The sequence below is a fragment of the Syngnathus floridae genome, chromosome 6 (genome assembly GCF_059516105.1).
Source record: "Syngnathus floridae isolate MCC-2025c chromosome 6, RoL_Sflo_1.0, whole genome shotgun sequence".
Classification (NCBI taxonomy): Eukaryota; Metazoa; Chordata; class Actinopteri; order Syngnathiformes; family Syngnathidae; genus Syngnathus; species Syngnathus floridae.
In genome coordinates this window covers 17461524-17477224 of record NC_142418.1, presented here as the reverse complement: position 1 = coordinate 17477224, position 15701 = coordinate 17461524, and the positions used below count along the sequence as shown (strand labels likewise).

At 40.5% G+C, this 15701-nt stretch overlaps 2 protein-coding genes and 1 non-coding gene across 7 annotated transcripts in view; all 3 read left to right on the top strand.

Annotated features, from left to right (window-relative positions):
- The first annotated feature begins 421 nt into the window (after positions 1–421).
- Positions 422–6689, top strand: malt3 (MALT paracaspase 3). Of its 2 annotated transcripts, XM_088378714.1 has the most exons (15): positions 422–546; positions 729–819; positions 914–1050; positions 1652–1790; positions 1868–2049; positions 2197–2293; positions 2699–2734; positions 2823–3026; positions 3527–3704; positions 3860–3934; positions 4008–4135; positions 4883–5032; positions 5357–5511; positions 5987–6103; positions 6185–6689. In XM_088378714.1, exons 2-15 carry the CDS (start codon positions 732–734, stop codon positions 6500–6502), a joined length of 2004 nt encoding a protein of 667 aa, XP_088234840.1. In that variant the 5' UTR covers positions 422–546; positions 729–731; the 3' UTR covers positions 6503–6689. The 2 variants fall into 2 exon arrangements, with proteins under 2 accessions (XP_088234840.1, XP_088234839.1); XM_088378713.1 differs by lacking the exon at positions 422–546 and having other exon boundaries at positions 792–819.
- Positions 6690–6922: 233 nt separating this feature from the next.
- On the top strand, positions 6923–6994 carry trnah-gug (transfer RNA histidin (anticodon GUG)). The gene has a single exon. It is a non-coding gene; the product is annotated as a tRNA-His (tRNA).
- A 461-nt stretch (positions 6995–7455) lies between these two features.
- The window catches only part of LOC148397005 (FERM domain-containing protein 5-like), a 30651-nt gene continuing 22405 nt past the window's right edge, over positions 7456–15701 (top strand). For 2 of the 4 annotated variants that reach the window (XM_088379163.1, XM_088379162.1), the window contains exon 1: positions 7456–7843. In XM_088379163.1, coding sequence (XP_088235289.1) covers positions 7742–7843 — 102 coding nt within the window. In that variant the 5' untranslated portion in view covers positions 7456–7741. Of the gene's footprint in view, positions 7844–8179; positions 8308–9924; positions 10049–15701 lie in introns of those variants that run through there. The other 2 variants (XM_088379165.1, XM_088379164.1) reach the window with 2 other exon arrangements.

Genomic DNA, 15701 nt, shown 5'->3' with positions numbered 1-15701 from the left:
TCATATCAATAAGGCAAACCAAATAATTTCAGGCACAACTCATTGGCTTTGGGTGAGAGAATGACACATTAGACTATTTTATGGTACACGAAGGCTGCACTTTCATCAATTTTACAATGTAGCATGTTTATTTATTTAAAGCTCTCTGTCAACAAACAGTAGATTTATCCGATAATAAATTTTTTTTTATCGCTTTATTGCATTGTCTGGGTGTTAGCAGAACTTCTGGAAATGAATTTACCGTCATATAAAAATGTCTCCCTATGCTTTTTTATTGGAGTAGAATTTTTAAACGTTGGCTCTTTTTACTCTTGACATGTATTTTGATTTATTGCACGCTGGTTGGTTAAGATGAAAACAAACGTTTACCGTCATCTAAAGGTAAACAAGTGGTTTTGGCTACAATTTATTGCGTTTTGTTAACAGGCTTTACGGTACTGTTCCTGTTCCAGGAAAGAGGGGCGGGTTTATTTGCAAAGATTTAAGTCATGAATTTGATGAGAAAGGAACAATCTCTGGCAGCTATTGGTGCGGTGCTCATGGCAAGTATGTAACTAATCACCATTATCTTTGTTACTGGGAAAAAAAAAAAGGATTAAAAAAAACTTTTCCACAGCTTGTCGTTGCCGCAGAAGAGCGCGGATAACTTTTTTCTTTCTTTCTTCAACATTTTTTCGATTATACAGAAACACGGTGGGCGTTTAACAATGTGACTTATTTCATTGCAGTAAATGCCGAACCCGAAGGAAAACTTTAACCGATGGAAAGAAGGAAATGCACCGAATGATTGCTTCCATCCCCGATATATGATGATCGGAGGTGCGCCGCTGCTTTACAATGGACACCGACTATGAGTTGCAGTCACGCATTCGTCGTGATGATAAACGAGTGCTGGATTGTTGTCTTGTTCCAGACATTGTCATAGAGCGCCAGCCTGTCTCTGTTTGTGTGCCTGCGAACTCGAAGGTGACCCTGAGCGTTCGTGCTGAGGGTGCGGGCATCCTCAAGTACCAGTGGTTCACCAATGGTGATGATGGGGAGAACTACGAGGTAAAAAAACAAAACAAAAAAATAATCAATGTCTTCATTGTACCGCGTTTTTCTTCACTATCCCGTACTTAAAAGCATTTTTTTCTTTAACCGGTTACAGTGATCCCTCGCTACTTCGCGTTTCGTTTATCGCGGCTTCACTACATCGCGGATTTTTTTTCCCCCCAAATTTAAAAAACAGTTAAAAGTCAAAATAAAACTTATAAATTGAGGAAACATGTGTCTAACCTTTAGGACAATGTAGTATTCCTCCAAATGTTCATTTACATTCCTTTAGAAGTCCGTTTTCATGTGTTCGAATTAGCATCAATTATCGGCGACAAACGAGGGATTACTGTATATCCAATTTGATCAAGGTGTGTCAAAATGTTTTGCGAATTAAATTAAATATAGAACTTGTGTGAATAAGTTGAATACATGTTTGCTTGTGTTTTGTGCCAAAGGTGAAATACCAAGTGATGCCACATTGCATCATTTTGTGGCTTTGAAATTTCATCACATCTTGATTGTCTCTTGTATCGGGATTTGCTTTGCATCTGCCTCCCTGATGCATAAGTTAATTCTTATTATTATCTTAATGGATGTTTTTTTTTAATTAAAGGTGCACGGTGGAACACAGGCAGATCTGACCATCAACCCCGTTAAAACTCACTGCTATGTGTGCCGGGTGAATGATAATTTTTATAACTGGGTGTTCAGCGAGTGGGTGAAAGTGAAAGTGCTGGATATTGATGCATCAGGTATGAATGGCCACATATTTCATACTGATCTCCAACTTTTTTCAAATCGTTAAAATATTTCAACCTTTTCCCAACAGTGTCTGGTTTGCCACACCACTGGCAGGGGAATCCCCACATTGTTATCAACCCCAAACCCCAGACAGTCCAACCCGGTGCGAAAATCACACTCCGCTGCTCGGCATTTGGCAAGCCGGCTCCACGTTACCAGTGGTACAGAAACGGACATGCGCTACTGAAAAACACTACTGACACGCTGCAGGTAGGATGTTTGCCAAGTGCTAATATTATTTGTTTACCTTGTAGCTCGCTAACCGTGACGTTTATCGTGAAATGTTAGTTAATATGTAACCTGATGTTTGATGACATCACGTTCAGGCCTGTAAATGAGCTATTGTGCCCCTTGTAGATTGATCATGCCGAGGCTAAACATGAAGGAACGTATCTGTGCTCAGTTTCGAACGTGCTGGAAGAAATATGGAGCGAACCAGCCCAAGTTGATATCGGTAAGTCACTGACGAAACGTCTCGGCCCCTCCCCTCTTCAGAAAAACAAACCTTGCTGTATTTTTCTCTGAAACTTCCGTCGTTTCCCTTAAAAAGTTATCTTAAAAAAATACTTGTGTCTTCCCTCTGACTTAAAAGTCAGCATTTTAGTTTCCATTATGCAGAAGGTACTTTCCCCATTTTTGCGGAGTAAAAGGGAAGTTGTCTGAATCCAAACGGTATTGTGTCTGAGCAGAAGAGCGGCGACGTTAAAGTGAAACAACTCGTATTCTTTCTCCCTTTTGCTGTTTGTTGCAGTATGCATGACAAATAGATTGCAACATCTTATGCAATCCCTCTTGACCCAATCATTCAATGTTGTTGGAAAAAAGAAATCATGACACGTTTTCTGTTGTTTCCATCTAGTTCAAAATGACCGACTTCCTCAATCACCCACAAAAGGTACATTTTTTTTTTAGACAATTTCATTTTCAATTGATTTATTTTTTAGATTGATTCAACCTAAATGTATTCTGATGATCCGTTTCAGCCGTTGACAAAGTTGCCCTTCTTATCGGCAACTTGAATTACTCCAATCACCCCGGTTTAATGGCCCCGATGATGGATGTCCACGAGCTGGCTAACCTCCTACGGCAGCTGGGATTCCGAGTGGTGTCCTTGTTGGATCTCACCAAGGTGGAGATGCTGGCTGCTGTGGAGAAGTTTTTCGACCTCCTTCACAAAGGAGTTTACGGTAAAAAAATAAACCCTCTATCCGTGATGCTCTACATTTGGTCAAGGACAAAAATAGATTACTTTCAGGATAGGGTGGAGCTAAGTTTAGCCTGGGTTGTAAATGGAGAGTACAATGCATTATTTTTCAAAATCCAATCAAGTCATTTCTTTTAATGGTAACATGAGAAGAGCTTAATTTCGTTTTCATATGTGCTGTATGATTCAAAATAATATTGTGTACTTAATGTACTCCTTGGCAAGTCATATAAGAAGTTCAAAATATTTTTGCGAGCTGTACTGTAATCTAAAACCTAACATGTGTTGACATGGAAATAATTATTGCTCCTAGGAAGATGTTCTGGCTGTATTCTTATATCAGTTTCACATGACATTTAATGTCTTGATGACATATAGCACACTTTTTTTTGGTTTACTTCCGTCTCGCTCCGGTTTCGTCAGCACGTGTTTTCACTTGACGCTGCTTATTGAGCAATCTATACGATTGTGAATCCTTTACAGGCCTTTTCTACTATGCTGGCCATGGCTACGAGAGTGCTGGGAGAAATTACTTGGTCCCTGTGGATGCTCCACGACCATATCAAACTGGAAACTGTGTATGCGTGCAACGCATCATGCTGCAAATGCAGGAACGACACACTGCACTGAATGTTATCCTGTTGGATACCTGCCGCAAATGGTAAGCATTTCGGGAATACCGTATTTTCCGCACTATATGGCGCACCGGATTATGAGGCGCACTGAGAAAATTGGAGGTTTTTAGGTGCGCCTTATAGTGCGGAAAATACGGTACTGTCGATATTTCAGGCTTTTCTAAACGTACATTTCCTGTAGGTACAACCAGCAACGTATACCGTCGGAAATTATGCCACAGCAGCCGAAGGGAAATACCGTGTATGGCTATGGCACGTATGTACATTTCCAAGTTGAAATATTTTCTTTGAAAATCAGGTTTTTAGAACAAGCCCATCTCGTTTTCCAGGTGTGAAGATGCTGAAGCGTTTGAAGTCCAGGATGGAGGAAGAAGTACAGGAATCTTCACCAAATACTTGAACAAGCACATCCTCCAGGCAGAAAAAGTGACACACGTCTTAGAGAGGGCGTCGGAGGGTATGTCAAAGAAAGCAAAAAAAAAAAAAACTTGCACAACTACGAGGTTGTTTGTAAATAGAGCTCATTGCGAGTACTTGAGGCGTTGGCTGAACCACAGACGGATTTCATCATCATTTTCACGCTCTTCTTATATCTCACGGCACTTTTCTGTCTGCCTCATCAGCCGCTTGTAACTTCATTTTTGAAGATACTTTTAACACGCGACCTCATTCTCTGGAAATTCACACTGTTGGCATGAGAACAGCAAGAAACCTGAGAACCGCTCAGCGCAAGACAGCTGCTCGGCCTTTCGGATCCTCTCGCGGTTCCCCTTTGCTCCCGCTCTCACGGGTTCACTTGAAAATTAGCTGTGACTAGTCAGGGAATAAGGAAATGATTTTTAATAATTGTATAGAATTACTTAGGTTGATTTTTTTTTTGCCAGAGGCGAAGCATAAATATGAAAGTGATTCTCTCTCCTATTTTTTTTTCCTTCCTCATTCCTCACCCAGTCTTTAAGAGGTTGTGTGTTTACTCAGTCACCTCAGCAAATTCCCCAAAGTTCCTCAAAGTTAACCATGTGCATCCCATGAATATTTCACAAAATGAAGTAAACAAATGACATGCTTGAGTAGATTACAGGATTGCTTGTGGTTTAATATTTAGGTGTTGGTTTAAATCACAACTTGTACTGTTCTGATTTAATTGACTGTAACCCAGTGATAAAAAAAGACTCATGTTTCCCCCCTTTTTCTTTTATATTAGATCTAGGCAGAGACCCTTTGATCACAGGCAAGCAGGCTGTGGAAATCAAACACACCCTAAATGAACCTCGGTCACTTGCCGATCCGGTTCAGACGGCGGGCCACACAAGGGAGCTCCACCTGAGAGATTTTTGCTGGCGACAAGCAAATGGTGAGTCACATATTTTTTTTTAAACAGTTGTTTTCATCCTAGATTCAATTTCGCCTTCAGTCAGAGCGAATGTTGCTGTTGCTTACACCTCCTACACATACAGCATGTGACATTCTATTTAAAAACATCCAGAGAGTACTTCCTTATAATTAAGCAACATTGTAAATTAGTTCCCTTTTGTTTGGTGGTCATGGCTACTATGTGAATGAAAGCTGGCGTAAGTTCCTCAAATATAATTTTATTCTCAGAGGCTTCCGTGTTTCTGCTGACAAATTTCTGAAATATTGATTAATTAGAAGCATTTTATGTTCTTATGCTTTTTAGAACTACCAAGGAAGAGGCAGCTGGTGTTCCATTGTGGAGTAAAAGTGGAAGTTAGCTTCTCAGCCTTGTTTTCAAATGTCATCGTGGCTTTTGGAGTTATTAAAACCACCGGCCCCAAAACGGACAACTGCACCATCACGCTGAGTAGCATACCTGTAAATATTGTTTTCCCTTTCTAATATTGTGATTTAAATCAATCTGCCAAACCATCTCTAAAACCTCAATGAGTAATAAAGTCACTTCCAGACAATCACAGGCAATACACCAAGTTAAAAAAAGAACTGAAAAAAAGTTTCATTTTTAATCTATTAGTCATGGTGTGTTGCCAAGTTTTATCAGCGTTATCAATTCCACGTTGCTCACTATTGATGTCAAGTTTCCATTAGAAAAAAGAGAAATGACCAGTCAGTCACCCACGTTTCGCAAGTATGAGGAAGTCATACCCATATATAGACATTGACTTTCCGCCTCACCAAAATCACATAAACACAAAGCAGGAAGGCGTTGGAAGAAGTTTCACTTTACCTCTCAATTTGAGACAACTTGAAGGGATATACTGACACCTAGCGGCCGATTATAATATTATTGAATTGCTTTTAGCAAACTACTTCACCCTATGTTTTATTTCAGGCAATGGAAGAACTTTATTCTGGGCCTGGAAGGTTTGACGAGGCGGACTCCATGCTCTTTGACAACGCTGTTAATCCAGATTGTACTCTGAGAGTGTGTGGACTTCAAAAGCTTAAGGTGTGTGTGTGCTGATTATCATTGTCAGATTAGAGAAAAAAGAGTTTTATAATATATATATATTTTTTTGCCCTTGTTTAGGAATCGCTGGTCATTAAGATGGATCTACACTATACTCACACGGAGAGTCGGCAGCGTCTCACAGAGAGCCAACGGGTGGACATCGGAAAACCTTTGATGGCGTCGTGTAAATTGTATGAGACGAGTCGTACGTCACACGGGAAACAAGACATTGCTTCTGCCCAGAGCATGGGCAACATTTTACACCGCAAGCAAGAACTGAATCCCAATCAGCCTGGGCCATGTCAGCCTTTTACCAGGAAGGCCGAGTGTGGTGCTCTCAGATGCAATGAACCTGAGGAGAATGATGAAACTGAGCTCCATGATGTAATAGTTTAGACTTGTTTCTATTTGATGACTATGTGAATGGTGATGAATGAATGCAGTTTTTATGTCGTATGTAATTTACCAATCATCCAACACTGAACATCAATATTTAGCCTACTCTAAGTTACAATTGTTTGTTTTTACAAGTGGTAAGCTGGCTAGCCACTGATATGTCTAATAAAAACATTTATTTATCCAACTGATTGTCTGTATTTTATTGCAAATGCGTATTTAGATTATCTTTGGAGCATTACAAAGACGGTTTGCATCAATGTAGTAGAACTTTAGACCTGTGCGAACACTTGTGGTAGTGCATTTACGCTTTATAGAGGAAAGGCAAATATATTATTGATCATTTGCAGCGACAAAATACATCATGCTTTACGTATATAAAGGAAAAACGCTGGGCCGTTATCCAGTCCCGGTTAGCTCGCCGTGATCGTATAGTGGTTAGTACTCTGCGTTGTGGCCGCAGCAACCCCGGTTCGAATCCGGGTCACGGCAGTCGGGACTTCTTTTGAATTAAAATCTTTTAAAAAAAGTTTTCTTTATTCCTCATGGAATAATGTTATGGATACATCCAATGATTCTTTTGTGGCTGTTAATGTTTGTAAAAAAGGAAAAAAATTTTTTTTTTAAAACTGCAGTTATGACATCACCCCTGCAGGGGGCAGTAAAATACATTGGAAATAAAAACTCAGTTCTTACGCGTGACTGAAAAATATTAGAAAGTAAATCACATTTCCAACTTGAATTCAATCTGCCTAACAAAATTAATCCGCATAAATATTGAATTTGGGCTCTTTTACAGCCAGGATAGTAAGAAAAATTAGTGTTAAAACGTTCTCTAATATAGGAAGCGAGCGATAGTTAAATGTGATCATTAAAGTGGGGGGAAAAAAACAAAAACTTTGGCCCTCCGGTTGGTTCACTTTGACGTCAGATTTCATTGGCGCCCACCCGCCCGCTCAAGTGAATGTGAATGGAGAGGTGGTGGGGGAGAATCCGACATCAAGCGCACACACACACAGCAGAGCGGAGCGGCGCGTCACTGGGAGTCCTGGGATTGTTCCTTCCTTGTCATTGCACGACGTAGTAATAACAAAACGGCCACCACGACCGGACCGCAATGGTGCATAGCTCCGCGACTCGACGCGCGGCTGCGGGCTGTTTACGGGACCCGGGATTGTGGTCGTTGTGACGTTGACGTGCACGCCGCCGCAGTTTGTGCTGACTATTGTTTCTGCGAAAATGTTGAGCCGATTCGTGAGTGGCAGTGTCAGGAATCTCGAGCGGGAATACAGCTGCACCGTCCGGCTGCTGGACGACTCGGAATATACGTGCACCATTCAGGTGAGTCACCTGTCCGTTGCGCGATGCATTCGGCTCGCATTCTGACCCCAAGTGCGTTTCCATTTTCATCATTTTACACAACCTCACGCTAATTCACGGTGATGCATTTGCCCCTCGTGACCCACTATTGTCAAAACAAATCAGCTCCAGGCCAGATTTTCTGTCAGTGCTCCGAGATGTGATTTAGGGGGTGAAAAAGGATCATCTTTGTCGCTTTTTAATGATACTATCATCCTGTTTTTGCACCTTTGACACTTGACTTAAAAAGCTTGAAGCTTTATGACAGATTGTCTGAAGCGATCAATTTATGATAGTGTAGAAGGGCAATAAAGGCAATTGCCCTTTTGACCTCGTGAAAGCCATTATGAGGTGCATCATTGTAGCATTAGCTTGGAAACGTGCTTGTAGCTTTGTGAGTTCGGCCAATGAAAATTTACAATTTTCAGTAAACTGGTGTGAAGAAGGTATGTACTATTTTCTTTTTTTTAATTTATCACTTTAATCCTCCTCAATGTATTAAACAGTCAACACAAATTTTACACCTTTACAAAGAAAAATAAACTGTTGGCATCTTTTTGTAGCGACTGTCCAAGCTTTGATGATGCTTCACTTTAAAAAAAAAAAAAAGGAACCTGTCACATCAAATCCAAAACAATTTCTTCCTTTTGGTGGATGCTGCAGTTAAGGATTAAAAGATATCCTCAGAGACTTTGCTGCCTCAACACTTTAAAGCCTTGTCAAGGCAACATTAACCTGCCTTGTAGCACGATGAAACATTCATAAGACCTTCCAGATTATTCCTACTTTGATATCTGTTATCATCAACAGGCTTACTCTGTTTTTTTTCATCCCACGTGAAGACTGTTAGCGTTGTAAGCAAACCTGCGCCTGCTGAACGGCGAGCCAGAGACGGACGCTGAGGCCAGCAGGTGTTCTGTTTGCGGCAGAGTCGCGTGGTCAGCTCGGCTGACGTCAGCATGCATGAAGAAAAAAAAAAAAAAAAAAAAGGAGGGGAGCGAAAGAGGAGAAAGCGCTCGAGCTCTGTCTTCTTGCCAAAGCAGGCGCAAAATTGAAAGTGTCAAAATTGCCTCGTTGCTGGCCTGAAGAAGAACATCATCCACAAATTTAATTGATGGTCAATGAGTGGCAGATTTCTCCCATGTGTGTTTTGGAGGAAGTAAAAATGACATCCCATCATTCCACAAGGCCTTTAGTCGAAGCTGTCATTCCAATTCAAGTTGACAGTTGAGCCCGAAACCTTCTTTTGCCTTTAGGCTTCTTCTACTGTGATTTTAATGCAGCGTTACAGCAGGCTGAGAATTTTTGTCAGGTCAGAAACCTTCCCCAAAAAAAATGACATTGAAATGCAACTATTTTAAATTCAGAGCTTTGGATTTTCATCTGATATTAAAATACCTGCCTGCTTCTCTGGAGCTAATCCCAATTGTTCTTTAAAAGCAACGTCTCACAGTCGCTTTCCAAAAATGAGGTCTTAAACGATCTGTGCCTGCACATTGGTGTGAAAAGACTCACAAAGAGTGGAAAAGACGGTCACCACAGACACGGGAGAAAATCTCTGCTTATCCGTGAGGACTTAGGAGAGGCCTTTTTTTTTTTTTTTAGCAAGACTTAACTGTCTCTCTGAATCTCGCTCTCTCCCATTAGAAACCTTCTCACCAGTTTTTCTGCTTTAGAAAGACTGTATTTTGTTTGTGACGATTTAATGAACTGTCTGCTTTGTTCTGGCCCAGTCTAATCAAGAGTTAATTATCGTTTACACGCAATGAACCCTGTAATCTCTCATGTTTTTCTAACAAGTTTGAGTTAACCACAAGCGTCTGCTAGCGCTCCGTGTTATTCCAACACAAATTGAATATTACTAATATGAAAAGTAAACGTTTGAGCACAGCTGTCTACACTGTCACTACCGCGGTGACGGAAAATAAACAGATCATAGGCCAAATGTTCCTTCTGCCATCTTGGAGTCTCTTTAGTGAAGTGGTGAGCTGTTGGGTTTTGAGAAGTGCTTTACTTTGAAGTACAGTGCCAGCATCTCAACTGTTGCTACGGTGACGCCACAGTTACCCAAACTCAACGTAAGATTGCTCACTGGTCAGGATTGCCCTTCGAGAATCCTGACGCTTCTGCCTGTTAGCTCTCAGAGATACAAGAGGATTACAAACCTGTATGAAACACAAAAAAAGGGTTTGTAGTTTTTAAATTCAAATGATCTTTCTGTTTGCAATGCAGCCACGTGAGCTAGCATGCTAGCCTGGGTAGACGTGTTGATTTAGCTGCTACGCTGTTGCTATGCTTCGTGGCATGAATGAGTAAAATGTGTGACAGTGGTGAATGTTTGATGAGGGGCAACCTCAGGAGAAAGTAATTTGCATTTAGCGCCATGAACCAATGGCACACGGTGAGTCGCAATTAAGGATTACATCACTGTTGCGTCTAGCCGAGCTTGGCTGGGAAGATCTGACACGCAGCCCACGCCAACCTTTTTTGGTTTTTGACAGTTTGTTACAGTATGTGGGATCAGACGTTTCTCAGTTGCATGTCTTTTTTTGATAAACAGCTTTTTGCAGGATGTTAGCCTGTAATCCCCACCATTGTTTTTTGTTTTATGCTAGCTCTCAAACAGCTTTGATATTTCAAGGCAATAAATTAGGACTATTGAATCAAATGTGCATTATTAAATCTATTAAATTAGCAGTTACTCCTTTAACAAGGTTTATCTAGGAACATGCGGTGCAGCAAAAAAATGTAGATGTATTAAATTTCAATACTCGTAAGGATAGTCTTTATCCTCTGCAAAGAGCGATTCATATTACTGCCGTACTGAGAAGCTGTGAGAAGAGCTGGGTCTGTTTTTTATACTGTTCCTTTATATTGTTGACTTCTTCAAAATTATAGATTAAATACAATCTAATTGTTTTCCACGGGTATAATATTATAGACATTACAATACTTTTTGTGGGTTATTTTGGAAGGCTGCATTGGATTTACGGCATTTTAATTTCAGTATATACAGACTTATAAAAAGTCTGTTTTGACCAAAACAATAAAATTAACTTATATCTCAAGGCACCACTGTACAAGCAATAAAAAAGTCAAGCTTGTGTAATGAGTCCTCTCGAAGCCATACTGGTTTCTCTCCTGTGGCTGGAATAAGCGGCCCTCTCCTATTCCCTCGTGTCTCTTTTAGAGCGTAGAAGAGGGACGCCGCCTGTCAGTCTGCTGAGTCCTCCATTGTGTTGTGTTGTCTGGAGCAGAAATGGGCTTTGGTTCATGTTCCGCCTGCAAGCCTGAATATTAAGGGCTCCTAGAGTAACGTCTCTGTGGTAGCTATTCGGCTAATGAGGGTCTTAGCCTCTCTTGGGCCATGTCCAATAAATTATAGCGTGGCCTGCTTGTCGGGATGCAGTTCACTTTTGATCATTTTAGTCTATTGGAAAAAAAAAAAAGAACACCAAAACTTACTTCCCAAACAGTCCTGAATTTTAATGAAAGCTTCTCATCTGTCTGTAAAAGGAGGCATCACTCATGAGGGTATATTTTTACAACCTTACTTCCCTCCCCTGCACACTCTTTTGTCCTCCTGTTATTTCATCCTGTCATCCCGACCTCATCTGCGCCACGGGTTACCTCGATCACGCTCAGCCTGTATCTGGCTCACTGCGGGGTGTTTGGAGCTAATGATTCTCGCCCCTCCTTCTCGTAGCTCTCTTTCATCTGTAAACCGTTGCCTCCTCTGTATGCTCTGTGGGCCGTTCCTTCCTATTAAGTTCTCAAGTATGGCCTCTCCTTGTTCACAGATAGATGTGTTTGTGTACCTCGTGTCTATAATTAGATATGTGGCCTTGGATAAACGTTAATATAAAATAAATGTGATCATGCTAACCGTGTATAGATGTAAAATGATTGCCGTGGGTGTTGACAAGCATCCCAGACAACATCATCTGATTTGACGAGCAGCCCTCTTAGATAGATCATTTTGGTGTTCATAATTATATAGAACCAAATACACAATCGTTTTACCTTGGTTGCACCCGGGCGGTTGTAAAAAGCGACGAGTTGTGTTTATTCTCACGGGATTTCACTCGTACTTTTTTTCCATGTCTTTTTTTATCTCACGATACTCGAGTCAAAGGTTTTACTCGGGTGTTGCTGTGGCTCACTGGGAGGATCGTGGAGGAAATGTCGGGCTGAGTTGCTTTGTGAGGATCGTTATTTCTACGCCAGTGTGTGTTTGCGTGGTATCGGATCTGTCAGTCGATACTTTGTTCCAATCTACAATCAAATGAAAACTTGCCCTGGCTCCTTTTTTGTTCCGTGAGTTTCCGGGCTTGCAGAACATTGGTGGCAAGTCATGCATAGAAGTCGTTTCTCCTTTTCCATTTGTGTGTCAGCCCAGCCGTCAGAAGAGATGAATGTCCGTGAGGAGCAAATAAATGGACAGACACGTCAAACAAAGCAAAGTTAGCCAAGGGACCACCACTAATCTAGCTTCACTCCCACTAAAGAGGTTTGATTTTTTTTTTTTTTTGTGGTGGAGTTTCACCAAAACAATAAGGAAAATGTGCCTGGTCAGTCAAAGAAAAAACGTAAACCATCACATGAGCTGTCCACAAATCTTGGGAGACTTCAACACAGTGAAATTGAAGAATTTTTATTTTTTTTAAACAACAATCACTGATAAATATTTTGTATCATTAAATACATATATAAATATATATAACATACCGTGTTTAATCATATATTTAGATACATTTTGAAACTACGACATTACAAAAATAATACCAAGGCAGCATAAAGAAAATGCTAATATCTGAAAAATAAAAATGATGCTTCCGTTGTTGCTCAAATTCCCTAAAAATGACATACATATGGAAAAAATGGGACATCCTCAAACTCATTTTTCCTTTCGAAAGATTTGCATACAAGCTACTCCCTCATCTGCACGCATGGCTGCCGTGTTCCATAATGTCTGTAAATGTACCAGGGGACAATTTCCAGATTTCTCACAGAGATATCACAAGAGAGCACCGTAGCATGTAAATGCTGTGTTGGTGTTTGGCGGCAAATGGGTTTCCAGGCCAAGTGGCGGCATGGGCTTAGAGTTCAGCAGCTGTGCATATTATTATCACTATGCATGTGCACGCCTCTCCCTGGAGCATCTTTCATACAACCTGCACTGTGTGTTATGTAAAAAGCAAATAAGAGAAACTCTTGTATCATCCAGTCATCCAAATTTTCACAACTAATATTCATAACATTTGTATTCCATTTGTTTTTTTGTGTGTTTGCAGCCCGCCCACAGCCTCCGGTAATGAGATTGGGTTTTTGTTTTGGTTGAACTCACACACACACACACAGAGGTGCACCATATGGCAGTGGGATTGCAATCCACGGGGGATTGTTTTAAGCAGTGATGATTCCTTCTCACTCAATTGTGTTCATTGAGCTGGCGAGCTAGCCCGATTTCACTGCGGGCGATGGGACAGTTGTCAGCGGCGATTTCGCCATGTCTATCAACTAAATCATTCGGATGGGCCTACTGATTGTTTGATTCCTTGCCCCTAGCCTCTTTGGCACTAATAAAGAGGGAATACATTGATCTTTTCTGCCATGTTTTGATCCTTTGAGTGGACGGATGGTTTTTGGACGAACAATGCTATTTTTAATCTTTGTCATTCCTCAAGGCCGGTACAGAACATAATCACGCTGTAGTCCTAGACACCTCTGCCCACATGCTGCCTGGAGCACAATGCAGCTAATGAGTCATGAAGACGTTCTACCACTACTATTAGCTAATCTGTAGGTGCCAGCCCTCTAAATTATAAACAATTGCGTGGTTGTATTATTTAAAGTGGACTAACATTTAACATGGACAATTCCAAGTGTGAATGCTCAACATTTATTATTATTGATGATATTATTTTTACAGGCGATACGCTCAATGAGTTCTTTCAGATTGTTGTTTTTTGCTGCTCAATCCTTATTGACTTCTTTCACTCTGGGCTCTTCTGTGTGCTTTTTCTACTCAATATAAACTTGTTTTCATAATTGATGAAGGACAGCAGAAGATTATGAAAAGCACCCAGGAGTGCTCTTCAGGACATCCCCTAGCAGCAAGCAAACTCATCAATCTTGCTGCTAGCTCTTTAGAGTTTCATTTAAGTTTCTGTCGTCGTGTATTTTTATAACAAATGCTAAAAAAGAGTTTAGCAAAATATTGATGCATAACGGCGCTACATTTTCAGAAAATTTATTGGACATACTTTTCCAGATTATTTTGTACTAATACCTGATTTAAAAGTCATTTGAGTTGTCAGAATATTTTTAAAAAAAAATTCATCCACTGATAAAAATGATATCCTCACAAAAAAATGATTATCCTAAAGAAAACACACTAGCTTTTTTTTTTTTTTTAGCCCGCGGAACATTCAGTTATTTTGCTCTAATTATATCCATGCCTCAACCAGTCAGGTTCTAAATTCTGCAAGTTAATAAATAATAGATGAGTGACTAGATGAATTATGTAGCTGTGAGTGAGTGTTGTGGATGTTGGATAATCAGACACAACTTCTTGACTCCGCAATTCCATAATGCACTGCCACCTACATTCCATGAATTTAAATGTGGAACACCTCTCCTTGCCTGCAGCAGAACACAACATGTGAGGTCTTTGATATTTCACTCCTTTCTCAACATTTACTCCTCCAAAAAAATATCTACCAGAGCCTGAATGGACTCCTCAAGTGTCACTTCCTGTTTGCTCCTTGAGAAGCTTGGCCGGAGTTGTCAGTCAATACTGCAGCGACCACTTCATTCAGTCCAAACAGAACCTTGATTTGATTTGCTCAAACTCTCTCGCTTCTGACTCAGAGCACAAAAAAACCCAACGAATTTCTGAGCTGTATTAAAAAAAAGACTGCATTTTAATTGAACTTACTAGCTGCCCTCCATGTTCTATTGCGTCAATATATAATCACGCAAGTTCCATAGAGTGAATCTTGCAAAGATAAATGTGTAGAGAGCTACACAAATGACAGATGGAAGAAAGCGCAGGAAAATTGTAAGTGACTGTGTAAATCACCGAGGCTTTGTCATGCGAAGCCGTCAAGGTCATTTGTTAAGGTGTTGGCGGTGAGTCACAGTGATGGAGCGTCATAGAGAAACGTGGCAACGGTCGGACAAACTGAAATGGTCCCGAAAAGTCTTTGTTGCTTTTACTGTTTGCTGGGGGAAAAAAAACCCAAATATGACTGCTTGGGTGTCTCGCATATGATATGTCATGTTAATTCATAACCCATACCAGAGGTTTATTTCTTTGACCCGGTTCTGACACCCAGTAGTGGATTATTTCTCTCAATCAAGATGTTTTATGTAACCAACTGAGAGGATTATAGAGAGGAAAAAAAAAAAATCCCGCTTTTAGAATTTGGGTCCATGCAGCATAAAGATGTGCCCTTACTGTCTGTTAGTATATGGATTGGAATAATCCCTCCTGTGTGAAATGTGCTTTCATATTTCCCAGCCGTCGGTGGCCGTTTATACTTGAAATGGGGGGAAAAAAATCATAAGAAAAATAGTCAAGTGACATTATCTTAATTGATGACAGGAAATGGTGACATTTTGGTTACATCATAAACACGCTCTTGTGAGGCCTGAGTGGGAGCTGGAGAAAAATGACTTTTCCACATCATTGGCGTACTATAATTTCCTTTATCCATGGCAACCGCTCGTTTTGGTCATGGCTCCACAGGTGTGCCGCATAGCCGCTAAATTATACTTACGTCAAACTCATCATACATGTAATCAGGACATGGAGTTTATTTATTTTTTTTTAAAT

Coding starts and splice junctions, on each gene's coding strand:
- malt3 (XM_088378714.1), top strand. CDS start 732: ATGCCGAACCCGAAGGAAAACTTTAACCGATGGAAAGAAGGAAATGCA. Junction 3,935..4,007: donor ACCGTGTATGGCTATGGCAC/GTATGTACATTT, acceptor CTCGTTTTCCAG/GTGTGAAGATGCTGAAGCGT. Junction 5,512..5,986: donor TCACGCTGAGTAGCATACCT/GTAAATATTGTT, acceptor GTTTTATTTCAG/GCAATGGAAGAACTTTATTC.